This window comes from Anabrus simplex, chromosome 5 (genome assembly GCF_040414725.1).
Source record: "Anabrus simplex isolate iqAnaSimp1 chromosome 5, ASM4041472v1, whole genome shotgun sequence".
Taxonomy (NCBI): domain Eukaryota; kingdom Metazoa; phylum Arthropoda; class Insecta; order Orthoptera; family Tettigoniidae; genus Anabrus; species Anabrus simplex.
In genome coordinates this window covers 134307063-134321860 of record NC_090269.1, presented here as the reverse complement: position 1 = coordinate 134321860, position 14798 = coordinate 134307063, and the positions used below count along the sequence as shown (strand labels likewise).

The following is a 14798-nucleotide window of genomic DNA, read 5'->3' as shown; positions in this document are numbered from 1 at the left end:
ACGCCAGAATAAAGGAAACATAAATCAATAGCGAAATCATCGACACGGGACTTTCAGTTTTATTGGGATCCGAAAGACATCGACGCGACTTTTCATTTTAAAAATCCCACATGATGCCGGGGATTCAAATCGCAGCTGCCTATGCGAGAAGCGTGTTTCTTCGCTACACAGAAACGCATAGAATCACGAATATGTTTTTGACCTGAGAATACGAGGGAGCGAGTAGAAATTTGTCCTCCTCTTACGACTGGGGAGATGAAGATTTCCGATAAATTGAAATAAATATGTAACCCCATGATCTACGTGCAACATTATGGGAGCTGATTCAATACACAACATTCCCCTCCATGTTACACGATAGCCACACTATCAAGGTCTACGTCCAACAAAATGGTCACTGATTTAGCACACTATCTTATGGCCATAAACATTCGCAAGACACGTCGTATTACTTCGAGCATAGAAATAGATAGAGATGGCGCTCGCTATGTTTCTACCGGCCTAGCGTCGCACCGACATCAAGCTCTGAGCAATCCGCTGATGTAGGGAAAAACAAGGCGGTCTTCCATAAGAAGAGCAATGCGGAGTGTTTTTAAATCCCGATTTAACCGTGCTGCTTATGATTAATTGATTTTAACTAATGAAGATGGTGATAAATGCAATTCCCTAGGAATATTTCCGTTCCTTTTTGTATGAAAAGTGTTAAGTATCATTATATATGTGTGATATTCTGACGTGTTTATGTATCAGTTAAGCGATACGGTGACGTGAATAGGCCTCACGTTGTTAACGTATTTTAGTTACTTGTCTCCTAATTTCATAAGTTTAATTTTCCTCCGTAATATTCTTCTGAAATGGTTATTTTAAAAATATTTTCACAGTGCTGCAAATAATAAACTCAACAAAACATACCAATAACCGTAATTTCTAATAATGCCGTTTTTATGCTGGTTAAGCCTTATAAATCAAGGAACGTGACCGATAATAACGCAGTCGTCCCACTGCACCTATAATAATTATCGTCAAAGAAATTTAAGGACTGCCAATACTTAATCCAGGTGATAACCTCAAGGTTCGTTCGTTAAAAAAATAGCTATCACCGTCATCACACTTATTCACAGACCTTCACATTTAGTCTACAGATATACATTTAGGCATGATGATAATTATTGTTTTACAGAGCCTAACATCTAGGTTATCAGCCACAATCAGATATGAATAAGCGCACACACACACATACACACACACACACACACATTACTATTCCCCCTCCCCAAACATTTATATCTTACATTAAATAAATTATGTTGTTGTTACTTCATTTGAGTGTATTGAGACATTCTGGCCAACATCCCCTTGGTGTTTGTTGAATTTGTCTGATAACCTAGTGTGTGTAACTCGTTTTAAGGTCTAAGAATCAGGTAGGTAGGGGGGGGGGGAGCTTTAAACGACGTCCATCCTGACATTTCCCTGGAAGGAGTATTGAAAACCCCGGGGAAAATCACTACTCTAAGGATGGCCAGTCAGCACCGGGATTCGAACTCTCTGTCTCCGTACATCCGGCTCAGCCGCGTAGTCATGGTGTGCGACTTACGGCTGTGCTGTGAGGTTCATAAATAAATTTAGGCTACGAGGAAAAAGGAAGATAAGTCCACGATGTAGTTATATAAGACAGAACTAAACTATATGTATCTAGGTCTAATATTTCATTTGGTCCCAACGGTACAAGTAAACATCTATGGGAGAGAGGTACCGTACAATTAATTTTCTGACTTATACTCGTTTTCCATGGCAGCCTAGATACTGTATGAAATCAAGACTGTCTTTTCAGTTACAGATTTTAATCATTACCTGTGAAAATACATATTACTCTCCTTTCCAAATCTCTGACTGTAATTGTAAGCAGAGCAAGATCTGACCATTTTTGCTATATTCTTTCAGACTGGTGTACTTCACTTATCACATCAATGAAAATAAGTGCTTTTTTAATGTTGTAACACATTAAAATTGCATAGGGAAAGCCTGATTTGTCGGCAATGAATCCTTGAAATGCTCCCCCCCTTATGCCGATGGCCCGCGCAATTTACGATAGGTGCCCAACATCAGCTGATTTGTATCTTGGCGCCGTGTTCTGCTGGCAGTGCCCTCTCTGTTGTTATGCTCGAAGTCGTATTATGAGAAAAAAATGTTGCTTCCGGTGACGTTTTCGTGTGTAAGGGGCTTTGGCATGACCTTGACGAAACACCGGTCCAAGGCAGTGGAAACTCGTTTAAAAACATGGCGCTATTTGGACCTACTGACTGTGTATAAAAGCAGCGTTCTAGCCAACGACATGAAAGATATAGACTGCTAAACACACTCATTACAGCGCCTCTGGCTGAAGCACACAGAACTAACTATTGCCTGTAACTGTCACTTCTTGTCCTTGATAGTTAGCCCTATTATCAGTTCAAGGAGTTGGTGAGATTATTTGTTATTTTAAATTAAAGTTTTATTCAAAAATAAACACGACATTTTCAAACATTCTTCGTGTCGAATTAAGCCTTTTAATAACATACCCTCAGTGTCATTGTGGTATAATTTTTGAATTTTTCTTCTTGCTCTTTATTTGGTTTTATGCCTTTTGCTACTTAGGGCTACCTTCTGGGAACTGCTGTGCGACAAGCGGCAAATACGTCCGTTGGTTGCGGCGGCGAACAATATCTCTACTATGGCATACTCTGCCTGTCGTAAGCAGTCACTAAATGGGGTAGCCCCAGATTCTAAACTTGAGACAACCAGACCCGTGGCTGAGTGTAGCATTCCTTCCACATGCGGTATTCTACCAGCTTCACCGTTTTAATATTTCTTTCGGACCTCTCTTGGTCAACCCTTGCCTGACTTAATTCTACTGAATTCATATCCTACATTTATTTATGTATTTATTTATTTGTTTAGTTTAACCTTGTACGACTTCTCAAAGACCGTACTCCATCACACATCTTCCACAGATCCTGTCTATGGGAGATTCGGAGGAAATATGCGTATGTTTTGCCTTCAAGTGTCATGGCTGTCAATGGCTCAAGTAGTTTCAAAAATGCCCGTCAGATTAGCAGTCTATATTTTTGATGTCGTTGGTTGTAGCACACGGTAATAACGTGGGAAAGAAAATGACAAAGACTTATCAGATAGATGACGAACACTGGTTATCTGGTTATCGCGGTCTACGCTAAATTGAGGACGCTAATTCCAGACAGACCCCAAGTCTAAAAACATGTCCATGACAAGATACCTTCCCAGAACCTACTTCTAATATTTCTGCAGTCAAGGATCTCTTTCAAGAAGGTTAATGTTTTAAAGGTGACATTGTACTCACCAGGTGCAAGGATGCTGTCTCCCCCGGTGAAGCCGATGATCTCACGCATGCGCTGCAGCACCACGTGCTCCATGAGGATGAAGACAGGAGCAATCTCGTAGGTGAACATGTTGGTGTTAGCTGTTGCAGTTAGCCACTCGCCAGCCATGGACACGAGATCCAGCCCACAAGAGAGTTGGTTGAAGAACCGCGGGTGTCCTGCAAAACATAATATGTCCTCTTTACGTTTAACATAAAGCCTAGCACACTGAAGAGTAGTGTGAAAAGTAGGTGAGATTTTAACCTTACAATGCAATGCAAGAATGATATTCAGCTGCACAGTATCCGCTTTGCGGATGATATTGCTCTATTAGCTAATTCTGAACAGGACATGAGTAAGATGCAAAGAACATTCAACAAATCCTTAAAAAAAATAAACTAAACGTTAATATTGTACCGCGAGGGTACATCCGCCCCGTGCATTTAAATCAAGCGCCTTGTGAAATGACACCTTACACTTAACACTTGAAACAACTACAACAAGAAGTTCGGACTTCGGTCAACAGATGTCGCTACTAAAGTGATCAAGTAATTTTATCTTCCTAGGTTTACTACACTGTGATGATTGTCTTATGTTTTTGGTATGTTAAAGCTGTCAACACTTCGATCTCCTGCCGCGAACTTCAAAAGTGGCCAATAGAAAAATTCCTGTATTTAAATTTCAACCAATCAGCGTTTTCTTCTAAATATTTATTTATCCAAAAAAAAAAAATTAGGGGGTTTTGTCGGGCGTTAGTCCAGATCTCTCTCAAACCTTCCTCTCGGTTGTAAAAGTTGGCAACTTTTCGAGCTAGCTTGTCTTCTTGATCGTCGAGTGTACTGAGTGTGTGTTAATAGTGGAGGCGGGGGCGTTTCGCCCTTTCATCGAGCAGTCCAGCGCAATAAGATAATGGCAGCCTTGTACTAACCAGGTGATAGCCTCTGAAAGCTACCCCGAGGGGAAGGTTTCCTCTATTTAATTTCCAATTTTCAATAATGTAAACTTCATCTTCAAATGTAAATCTCCAAACCAGCCTAGGAACTTAGCAGAAATTCGGGAATGGAGAGTGCGACACTCTCTCCACTTCCCTATCAACTTGTATTGGAGGTGACTATGTTTGTGTACCGTTGCCTGTCTCTAGCCTTGTAACTTAAATGTTCTCCTTCTAGTGACCTCAGGAGAACAGGATTAGCCTCTGTAACTTCGGGCCAGAAGCCCAAATGGGGTTTTAATCTTGTATGTACATTTCTAGGAGAGCAAATATCTGCCTCCGCATCATTTTGAATTTGGGGCCAGTAACTTTTACCTGTTTTTATTTCTTCCCACCAAGGCCCGGTAGGATGAGTATTCGATACTCCCGTAAAATTTATTTATTTCTGTTAAGTGGTTAAACTGTTTAGTGTTGAAGACAGTGAAATTTGCTTGAACTATTAAATGTAGGTTGTGACTCGAGAGGCCTGGAAACTGTAAATTTTCCGTGAACAAGAGATGCTTGGGTTGTAATGATATTAGGTTCGGAGTTCAGTTTCCTTGTAGATATACTCTGTAAATGAAATGGGGAGACCTGTCTCCTTAACTTTTGGGGTGTATGAAGCAATAGTGCTCAAATAACACTTGTAAACTTGTATTCAAACTACTGTACCTGAAATCTTGTACTGTCGCTAAGCGACTGGTTTTGCTAATATCTTGCATTTGAAGAATGAAAAGAAAACGGGTCCAAAAGACAGATAAACTTGATTTTTAAAGGTTTTAATTAATCTCTGGATTGTAGTAGATAGACCCGTTCATGACCGCACCTTCTTTCACCTCTGTCCACCACAAAATCACCGTAAAAAATATAAAGAAAACCTAATTCATGATAGACAAGAAAATGCTTACAGGCTGAAAACACTTAAAATTAAATAACGCACCGATAGAACAAGTCACAGAATTCTCCTATTTGGGTATTGTAATTACATCTGATAACAGATCCCTTTCAGAAATCAAGAAAATAATAGTGGAGCAAAACAAGACTTATTGCTAAACAACCATCTCAGTTTGGAGACCAGACAATCATTTCTCAAGACCTTTGTTTGGAGTGTGCTACTGTATGGGGGTGAAACCTGGACATCAGGGAAACTGGAAGAAACAAAACTTGAGGCTGTAGAAATGTGGTTTTGGAGAAGTTGGACAGATAAAAAACAACTTTGTTTTAAAGAACGTAAACGAGGATCGACGTTTATGAAATACGATATAGAAGAGGAAAACAAAGTTCCTTGGACACGTACTGAGACATGTCTCTCTTCTCCGAACCACCATTGAAGGTAAACATTATTATCTCTTTCCCACGATCTCAAATTGATCCATTACTGTCCCTCCATCATCCCTGAAAGTTTGCAACATCATCACAGATACACTCTGTTTACAAATTCGATTCTCAAATTCAATATCTGTCATCTGTTGAATATTCAGACCAAAGGCTGGCTTCATCCTCAACAGTCAACCACCTCTTACAAACATGTTCTAGGCGTCAATGAAGAGGCGCACTAAGGAAATGTGGGCCGAGTTGGTTTCCTGTTGCTTTCCTCACCGAGCTAGACGCTGTAATTACATATTAGTCTGCCGAATCCACTGAAATACGTGCGCCAACTGAGCCTATAAGTGATGTTTTTACACCATTCATAACAGGGACTGGCTGTATAAGAAATGGCATTACTATCATAACTCATACCTTAGTCACTTTCACATCGTCAAAGCCAACTACCGTATACTCGCTATGGGTGGGGAATGGAGGCGGAGAATTCACCCATGGTATCCCCTGTCTGTCGTAAGAGGCGACTAAAAGGGGTGACCAAGGGATGGTTTTATTAGAACCATGAAACTACTTGTGATTAGTACCATCATGCGGAGTACACCATGGGTCGCCTGTACTTGCGAGTAGTACCACTATATTAGGAACACAATAGGTTTGTGATTAGAAGCAACAGAAGGTGAATCTGTATGGGGTTTTCAAGTACCCGTGATTAGTATCATTGTGAGAAACACCACGGGTCTGGGCGTTGCCTGTGATTAGTAGCTACTATGTCAGTAACACCACGGGAATACCGGCGCCCATAATTAGTACACCCAGATGAGGAACTCCATTGGGTTTGCGTTGCCTCTAAGTGGCGCCGCAATGTGAAAAAACCATAGCTATGCGTTACATGTGTGTATTACATTATTGTGAGTAACACCACAATGTGTGGAATACCGCGAGTCTACGCTACTTTTGATTAGTACTGCAACATAACAAATATGAGGGGCCGATGACGTGCATTTTGGCCCCTTTAGACAACAAGCATCCACGATTCAGGATTGTGCTTTGGAAGCAGTCCCTTGGTCAGTAATACTATTGTTTACGATAGTTTCTGGGAAAGCGGAGCATTGCGGCTCGGAGCCACTGATTGTTTTAAATTCATATCCATCTATTCATTCTTCATCATCACGTTTTTTATTCATGTCAGTGGATGATTTTGAACTTTGAAATTGTCATTAAATTTCGTACCATTAGAGGCCGATGACTTAGATGTTAGGCCCCTATAAACAACAAGCATCATCAAAGCCAACGATAAAACTGAGAAAGGCCAACGAAAGTAACGCATTTGATCTAGCCCATAACAGAAATAGTGCAGCGGAAACACTAGGTCTAGAAGGCAAATATGCTGTTTGCCAAGTCATATTTAAAATAAATTACCTTCACTGCTTGCTCAGTAATGGAACGATCCATTTCCATCCTTGCGTCGGCGTTAGTGCTACGTTACACCACTAGCAAACAGAGGAGGATGTTTTGGGAAAAACTATAGTAATCACGTCAGCCACTTTTGGATCAGACTATAGTAATCACGCCAGTCACTTTTGGATCAGACTATAGTAATCACCTCAGTACATTTTTGGATCAGACTGTAGTAATCACATCAGCCACTTTTGGATCAGACTATAGTAATCACGTCAGTCACTTTTGGATCAGACTATAGTAATCACCTCAGTACACTTTTGGATCAGACTGTAGTAATCACGTCAGCCACTTTTGGATCAACTGTAGTAATCATGTCAGTTACTTTTGGATCAGACTATAGTAATCACGTCAGTCACTTATGGATCAGACTGTAGTAATCACGTCAGTCACTTTTGGATGAACTGTATTAACCACGTCAGTCACTTTTGGATCAACTGTAGTAATCACGTCGGTCACTTTTGGATCAATTGTAGTAATCACGTCAGTCACTTTTGGATCAACTGTATTAATCACGTCAGTCACTTTTGGATGAACTGTAGTAATCACGCCAGTCACTTTTGGATGAACTGTAGTAATCACGTCCGTCACTTTTGGATCAACTGTATTAATCACGTCAGTCACTTTTGGATCAATTGTAGTAATCACGTCAGTCACTTTTGGATCAACTATAGTAATCACGCCAGTCACTTTTGGATCAACTGTATTAATCACGTCAGTCACTTTTGGATCAATTGTAGTAATCACGTCAGTCACTTTTGGATCAGACTATAGTAATCACGCCAGTCACTTTTGGATCAACTGTAGTAATCACGTCAGTCACTTTTGGATCAGACTATAGTAATCACGCCAGTCACTTTTGGATCAGACTATAGTAATCACGCCAGTCACTTTTGGATGAACTGTAGTAATCACGTCAGTCACTTTTGGATGAACTGTAGTAATCACGCCAGTCACTTTTGGATCAGACTATAGTAATCACGCCAGTCACTTTTGGCTCAGACTATAGTAATCACGTCAGTCACTTTTGGATCAGACTATAGTAATCACGTCAGTCACTTTTGGATGAACTGTAGTAATCACGTCAGTCACTTTTGGATCAAATGTATTAATCACGTCAGTCACTTTTGGATCAACTATAGTAATCACGCCAGTCACTTTTGGATCAACTGTAGTAATCACGTCAGTCACTTTTGGATCAGACTATAGTAATCACGTCAGTCACTTTTGGATCAACTGTATTAATCACGTCAGTCACTTTTGGATCAGACTGTAGTAATCACGTCAGTCACTTTTGGATCAGACTGTATTAATCACGTAAGTAACTTTTGGATCAGACTGTAGTAATCACGTCAGTCACTTTTGGATCAGACTGTAGTAATCACGCCAGTCACTTTTGGATCAGACTGTAGTAATCACGTCAGTCACTTTTGGATCAGACTATAGTAATCACGCCAGTCACTTTTGGATCAGACTGTAGTAATCACGTCAGTCACTTTTGGATCAGACTATAGTAATCACGTCAGTCACTTTTGGATCAGACTGTATTAATCACGTAAGTCACTTTTGGATCAGACTGTAGTAATCACGTCAGTCACTTTTGGATCAGACTGTAGTAATCACGCCAGTCACTTTTGGATCAGACTGTAGTAATCACGTCAGTCACTTTTGGATCAGACTATAGTAATCACGCCAGTCACTTTTGGATCAGACTGTAGTAATCACGTCAGTCACTTTTGGATCAGACTATAGTAATCACGTCAGTCACTTTTGGATCAGACTGTAGTAATCACGCCAGTCACTTTTGGATCAGACTGTAGTAATCACGTCAGTCACTTTTGGATCAGACTATAGTAATCACGCCAGTCACTTTTGGATCAACTGTAGTAATCACGTCAGTCACTTTTGGATCAGACTATAGTAATCACGTCAGTCACTTTTGGATCAGACTGTAGTAATCACGTCAGTCACTTTTGGATCAGACTGTAGTAATCACGTCAGTCACTTTTGGATCAACTGTAGTAATCACGTCAGTCACTTTTGGATCAACTATAGTAAGCACGTCAGTCACTTTTGGATCAGACTATAGTAATCACGTCAGTCACTTTTGGATCAGACTGTATTAATCACGTCAGTCACTTTTGGATCAGACTATAGTAATCACGTCAGTCACTTTTGAATCAACTGTAGTAATCACGTCAGTCACTTTTGGATCAGACTATAGTAATCACGTCAGTCACTTTTGGATCAGACTATAGTAATCACGTCAGTCACTTTTGGATCAGACTGTAGTAATCACGTCAGTCACTTTTGGATCAGACTATAGTAATCACGTCAGTCACTTTTGGATCAGACTATAGTAATCACGTCAGTCACTTTTGGATCAGACTGTAGTAATCACGTCAGTCACTTTTGGATCAGACTGTAGTAATCACGTCAGTCACTTTTGGATCAACTGTAGTAATCACGTCAGTCACTTTTGGATCAACTATAGTAAGCACGTCAGTCACTTTTGGATCAGACTATAGTAATCACGTCAGTCACTTTTGGATCAGACTGTATTAATCACGTCAGTCACTTTTGGATCAGACTATAGTAATCACGTCAGTCACTTTTGAATCAACTGTAGTAATCACGTCAGTCACTTTTCGATCAGACTATAGTAATCACGTCAGTCACTTTTGGATCAGACTATAGTAATCACGTCAGTCACTTTTGGATCAGACTGTAGTAATCACGTCAGTCACTTTTGGATCAGACTATAGTAATCACGTCAGTCACTTTTGGATCAGACTGTATTAATCACGTCAGTCACTTTTGGATCAGACTGTAGTAATCACGTCAGTCACTTTTGGATCAACTGTATTAACCACGTCAGTCACTTTTGGATCAATTGTAGTAATCACGTCAGTCACTTTTGGATCAGACTATAGTATTCACGTCAGTCACTTTTGGATCAGACTATAGTAATCACGTCAGTCACTTTTGAATCAACTGTATTAATCACGTCAGTCACTTTTGGATCAGACTATAGTAATCACGTCAGTCACTTTTGGATCAGACTATAGTAATCACGTCAGTCACTTTTGGATCAGACTATAGTAATCACGTCAGTCACTTTTGGATCAGACTATAGTAATCACGCCAGTCACTTTTGGATCAGACTGTAGTAATCACGTCAGTCACTTTTGGATCAGACTATAGTAATCACGTCAGTCACTTTTGGATCAGACTGTATTAATCACGTAAGTCACTTTTGGATCAGACTGTAGTAATCACGTCAGTCACTTTTGGATCAGACTGTAGTAATCACGCCAGTCACTTTTGGATCAGACTGTAGTAATCACGTCAGTCACTTTTGGATCAGACTATAGTAATCACGCCAGTCACTTTTGGATCAGACTGTAGTAATCACGTCAGTCACTTTTGGATCAGACTATAGTAATCACGTCAGTCACTTTTGGATCAGACTGTAGTAATCACGCCAGTCACTTTTGGATCAGACTGTAGTAATCACGTCAGTCACTTTTGGATCAGACTATAGTAATCACGCCAGTCACTTTTGGATCAACTGTAGTAATCACGTCAGTCACTTTTGGATCAGACTATAGTAATCACGTCAGTCACTTTTGGATCAGACTGTAGTAATCACGTCAGTCACTTTTGGATCAGACTGTAGTAATCACGTCAGTCACTTTTGGATCAACTGTAGTAATCACGTCAGTCACTTTTGGATCAACTATAGTAAGCACGTCAGTCACTTTTGGATCAGACTATAGTAATCACGTCAGTCACTTTTGGATCAGACTGTATTAATCACGTCAGTCACTTTTGGATCAGACTATAGTAATCACGTCAGTCACTTTTGAATCAACTGTAGTAATCACGTCAGTCACTTTTGGATCAGACTATAGTAATCACGTCAGTCACTTTTGGATCAGACTATAGTAATCACGTCAGTCACTTTTGGATCAGACTGTAGTAATCACGTCAGTCACTTTTGGATCAGACTATAGTAATCACGTCAGTCACTTTTGGATCAGACTATAGTAATCACGTCAGTCACTTTTGGATCAGACTGTAGTAATCACGTCAGTCACTTTTGGATCAGACTGTAGTAATCACGTCAGTCACTTTTGGATCAACTGTAGTAATCACGTCAGTCACTTTTGGATCAACTATAGTAAGCACGTCAGTCACTTTTGGATCAGACTATAGTAATCACGTCAGTCACTTTTGGATCAGACTGTATTAATCACGTCAGTCACTTTTGGATCAGACTATAGTAATCACGTCAGTCACTTTTGAATCAACTGTAGTAATCACGTCAGTCACTTTTGGATCAGACTATAGTAATCACGTCAGTCACTTTTGGATCAGACTATAGTAATCACGTCAGTCACTTTTGGATCAGACTGTAGTAATCACGTCAGTCACTTTTGGATCAGACTATAGTAATCACGTCAGTCACTTTTGGATCAGACTGTATTAATCACGTCAGTCACTTTTGGATCAGACTGTAGTAATCACGTCAGTCACTTTTGGATCAACTGTATTAACCACGTCAGTCACTTTTGGATCAATTGTAGTAATCACGTCAGTCACTTTTGGATCAGACTATAGTATTCACGTCAGTCACTTTTGGATCAGACTATAGTAATCACGTCAGTCACTTTTGAATCAACTGTATTAATCACGTCAGTCACTTTTGGATCAGACTATAGTAATCACGTCAGTCACTTTTGGATCAGACTATAGTAATCACGTCAGTCACTTTTGGATCAGACTATAGTAATCACGTCAGTCACTTTTGAATCAACTGTAGTAATCACGTCAGTCACTTTTGGATCAGACTATAGTAATCACGTCAGTCACTTTTGGATCAGACTGTATTAATCACGTAAGTCACTTTTGAATCAACTGTAGTAATCACGTCAGTCACTTTTGGATCAGACTATAGTAATTACGTCAGTCACTTTTGGATCAGACTATAGTAATCACGTCAGTCACTTTTGGATCAGACTATAGTAATCACGTCAGTCACTTTTGGATCAGACTGTATTAATCACGTAAGTCACTTTTGAATCAACTGTATTAATCACGTCAGTCACTTTTGGATCAGACTATAGTAATCACGTCAGTCACTTTTGAATCAACTGTAGTAATCACGTCAGTCACTTTTGGATCAGACTATAGTAATCACGTCAGTCACTTTTGGATCAGACTATAGTAATCACGTCAGTCACTTTTGGATCAGACTGTATTAATCATGTAAGTCACTTTTGAATCAACTGTAGTAATCACGTCAGTCACTTTTGGATCAGACTATAGTAATCACGTCAGTCACTTTTGGATCAACTGTAGTAATTACGTCAGTCACTTTTGGATCAGACTATAGTAATCACGTCAGTCACTTTTGGATCAGACTATAGTAATCACGTCAGTCACTTTTGGATCAGACTATAGTAATCACGTCAGTCACTTTTGGATCAGACTATAGTATTCACGTCAGTCACTTTTGGATCAGACTATAGTAATCACGTCAGTCACTTTTGAATCAACTGTATTAATCACGTCAGTCACTTTTGGATCAGACTATAGTAATCACGTCAGTCACTTTTGGATCAACTATAGTAATTACGTCAGTCACTTTTGGATCAGACTATAGTAATCACGTCAGTCACTTTTGGATCAGACTATAGTAATCACGTCAGTCACTTTTGGATCAGACTATAGTAATCACGTCAGTCACTTTTGGATCAGACTATAGTAATCACGTCAGTCACTTTTGGATCAGACTATAGTAATCACGTCAGTCACTTTTGGATCAGACTATAGTAATCACGTCAGTCACTTTTGGATCAGACTATAGTAATCACGTCAGTCACTTTTGGATCAGACTGTATTAATCACGTAAGTCACTTTTGAATCAACTGTAGTAATCACGTCAGTCACTTTTGGATCAGACTATAGTAATCACGTCAGTCACTTTTGGATCAGACTATAGTAATCACGTCAGTCACTTTTGGATCAGACTATAGTAATCACGTCAGTCACTTTTGGATCAGACTATAGTAATCACGTCAGTCACTTTTGGATCAGACTATAGTAATCACGTCAGTCACTTTTGGATCAGACTGTATTAATCACGTAAGTCACTTTCATATTGTCAAAGTCAAAGATGAGACTAAGACAGAAAAATTAAGGTAACTATCTTCATCTAACCCAGAGGTTGGACATCCGTTGAGGCTAGGCCAGTGCGGCCGGCCTGGCCTGACGTAAATGCCGGCAGCCTACGTACCAAGCATACGTTACAGCGAAGCGAGAGTGTGAACACTTTTTGCAGGAAAGTGAGGGAGCATTGACGTTCGATTGTGATTATGAAGCCCTCCTTCACTACTCAGCGAAGTGCTGCTGATTGGGATACATTATTTAAAGTAAAACTCCATAATCTCAACAACAAAAAACCTGACCTTTTCAAGAAATCCCGGTTTGATTTATACTACGCTCGATGTATACGCTCAGTTTTATATTCTTACATTCATTCATTGAAAGAAAACTGATATGTTATAATTTTTGTGTTACAATCTACAAAAGTACAGGGATTAAGCGTACAAGCTGCGATTTACAATTCCTTGGATGAGAACACAGTATTTTAATTTAAAAAAAGTAAAATTCCTGTTATTCATTAAGCAAAAAGTAATATAATTACAAAATGCAACAATGATTTTGCACAGTGTTGTAGTGTCGTGTATCTTTCCTTGTTCACTGAATTTCTGAAAATAGTATTTAAAATTTAACAGGCCTCCGGTGATAATATCTAGTCTCTTAATGGCGAGAAGAAGTTTCAATTCGAGTGGACACATAGATATTTACTATCCATGATTGCCAGGACGTACCCTGTCTTTTTAAGAGCCTGCTCAAAGTACTTGGACTAGTACAGTTACAATCATAGAAGTAATCTGCCGTCACATTGATGTCCATTACTATTCATCTGGATCCAGTAGCTGAGAACTGCACCCGCTGTTTTTCGAGGGCGCGCTCGGGAACTGATGCTACATGGTGTTGTAAGTGCCGATGCGTCTGGCAGCCCGCATGCAGGGAGGGGTGGAGGAGAGGGATTGGGATTTAATCCCTTGTTTTCCGTGCCACTTGGTCCTGTGTAGCCCAGTGCTCCCTGACACAGGAAAACAATCTTCTCAGCCAGCGGACCATGCTGATCTCTGCTGACTGATGTGAGGAAGGAGGGTGCAGCCAGATGGTGGCAAGTTACCAGGGTTAGTTAGAACGAGTCTTTGCAGCCCGGCATACTTTTAGTGTAAGTGTAAGTATAGTCTGCGTTCTTTAACCCTATGGCACTACAGCCCTTGAAGGCCTTGGCCTACCAAGCGACCGCTGCTCAGCCCGAAGGCCTGCAGATTACGAGGTGTCGTGTGGTCAGCACGACGAATCCTCTCGGCCGTTACACTTGGCTTTCTAGACCAGGCCCGCTATCTCACCGTCAGATAGCTCCTCAATTCTAATCACGTAGGCTGGGTTGACCTCGAACCAGCCCTCAGGTCCAGGTAGAAATCTCTGGCCTGCGTTCTTTAGCATATCTGAATGTTGATACACACATTGCACCAGATGGGGCAACAGCCAGGGGCGAATTTCCCATACATCCCTAGTAGTTT

At 40.2% G+C, this 14798-nt stretch overlaps 1 protein-coding gene across 1 annotated transcript in view; it reads right to left on the bottom strand.

Annotated features, from left to right (window-relative positions):
* Positions 1 to 14798, bottom strand: part of Gad1 (glutamate decarboxylase) — a 163311-nt gene that overhangs the window by 108227 nt on the left and 40286 nt on the right. Inside the window, exon 2 of the mRNA XM_067148034.2 lies at positions 3356 to 3553. Coding sequence (XP_067004135.1) covers positions 3356 to 3553 — 198 coding nt within the window. The remainder of the gene's footprint in view (positions 1 to 3355; positions 3554 to 14798) is intronic.